This window comes from Pygoscelis adeliae, unplaced genomic scaffold (assembly GCF_000699105.1).
Source record: "Pygoscelis adeliae isolate BGI_AS28 unplaced genomic scaffold, ASM69910v1 Scaffold134, whole genome shotgun sequence".
Lineage (NCBI taxonomy): Eukaryota > Metazoa > Chordata > Aves > Sphenisciformes > Spheniscidae > Pygoscelis > Pygoscelis adeliae.
Genome location: NW_008824716.1, coordinates 1,878,766 through 1,880,743, shown reverse-complemented (window position 1 = coordinate 1,880,743; position 1,978 = coordinate 1,878,766). Strand labels below are relative to the sequence as shown.

The window sequence follows — 1,978 nt, the reverse complement described above, 5'->3', positions numbered from 1 at the left end:
ATTGGTCTTCAAGATGATTCTCTTGATTCTTCAGAAGAGAGACTACTCACTAGTTAACAACAGACTGATACAGGCATTGTAGTTGACCTGATGCTTGCTTTTGAGCTGAAGTACTGGTTCCCATGAAATATTCTGTGACACTCAGTATGTTTTGAAGAGGGAAGTTTTTTAAAAAGAAGGGAAAAAAGCCCATTCTGTTCTTCAGGCTCAATTTAGTTTAATCAGCATTTTGTCTTCTAACTAAGTTTTCCACTGTTCACACAGAATTTAGCCGTTACCATTTCTATTATGTCACTAACTCTCTCTATATATGTATAGATAAATGTATATTTACATGTATTTTTATATGTTAAGAATTATGCTTATCAAGGTATCTACTGTCTGCTAAAGTTCATTTACTAAAGGAACTTGCTATTTGTATAAAATGACAAAATTCAATGGAATGAGAAAATATTTTATTTTTATGGAAATTTGTGAACTAGTGATTGGTATTTATAGCTTATGTGGCTGATAAGAAATTTAAGTATCTTAATTATAAGATTACAGTAGATTGATAATTAGACATGATATAATGTCTAATTAGTAGTTCATTATGTCTTTTTGACTGTGATGCATGTTGAAATCTAAGAAATAAAATAGTTTAATATTTCCTCTATTATAGGTAGCTTGCATGCAGCTCATCAATGCTCTCGTTACATCTCCTGATGACTTGGATTTTAGGCTTCACATCAGAAATGAATTTATGCGCAGTGGATTGAAAGAGATATTGCCAGTAAGCATCTTCTAGTTTCTCTTTGCATTACTATTTAAATTATTGGACTATTTGAGCTTGAGAGGAGGAATGGGAGAACAAGTTCTAATAAATTATTCTCAAAGACATTTTGTTAAGTCTGGGCATGAGCAGTTAGATATGAGAATCAGTCTTAAAATAAGAATGAAAAGGTGCAGTGTGCTCTCTGAACTTCATGCTGATTCTTCAACATTTTAGGACTTTGATTTAGAACATGTGACATGTTTACCTTTTGAATATTTAACTCGTGTTCTTGTAATTTTAAACTTAAAAATAACAGAGACTTATTGAAGTTATTAAAAAGATAAGGTTTATTTACATATGGAAACACTAATTTTGCAAGCCTTTCTACTGTTTCTTCATTGCAGCAATTGAAATGTATAAAGAATGAAGCACTAGATATTCAGCTGAAAGTGTTCAATGAGCATAAGGAAGAAGACATGATAGAATTCTCTCATCGTTTAGAAGATATTAGATCTGAACTAGAATATCCTTTTGATATCAGCAAGAGAAACATGAACAAAATTAAGTGTATAAAGGACATTTTTCTGGTATAATTTCTTTTTAAAAAAGTTATCAGCCGATATTTGACTGAAATATTTTTTTCCTTGCTATTACTCTCCTTAACACTTTCACTGAAGTAAATGATGTGTACAACATGGTGTGGAATACAGTTAAGGACACTAGCGCTGAAGGATATTTTCTTTCTATTCTCCAACATCTTCTGCTGATAAGAAATGATTATTTTATACGGTATGTTTAATGCTATGTTAAATGTTAATTATGGATTTTGTTGTTATTTAGTCATTAATAGAATATTTCTTCCATAAATTTAATGATAAATACAATTTAGTCTTTTTCTGTGCAGATTGCAATTCTTAAGTATTCCTTTGTGAACTCATGATCAAAAGTATCAGCTTTGAATAAGAATGCCATCTATGTTTTTGTCATCTGCTTAGGATACAATTTTATATCATAGAATCATAGAACACTTTGGGTTGGAAGGGACCTCGAAAGGTCATCTAGTCCAACCCCCCTGCCATGAGCAGGGACATCTTCAACTAGATCAGATTGCTCAGAGCCCCGTCCAAGCAGACCTTGAATATTTCCAGGGATGGGGCATCCACCACCTCTCTGGGAAACTTGTTTCAGTGTTTCACCACCCTCAGCGTAAAAAATTTCTTCCTT

At 32.3% G+C, this 1,978-nt stretch overlaps 1 protein-coding gene across 1 annotated transcript in view; it reads left to right on the top strand.

Moving 5' to 3' along the window:
• DIAPH3 (diaphanous-related formin 3) overlaps positions 1-1,978 on the top strand; it is a 234,091-nt gene that overhangs the window by 35,572 nt on the left and 196,541 nt on the right. The window contains exons 8-10 of the mRNA XM_009323204.1: positions 662-772; positions 1,159-1,277; positions 1,427-1,543. Of these exons, the coding sequence (XP_009321479.1) occupies positions 662-772; positions 1,159-1,277; positions 1,427-1,543 (347 nt within the window). The remainder of the gene's footprint in view (positions 1-661; positions 773-1,158; positions 1,278-1,426; positions 1,544-1,978) is intronic.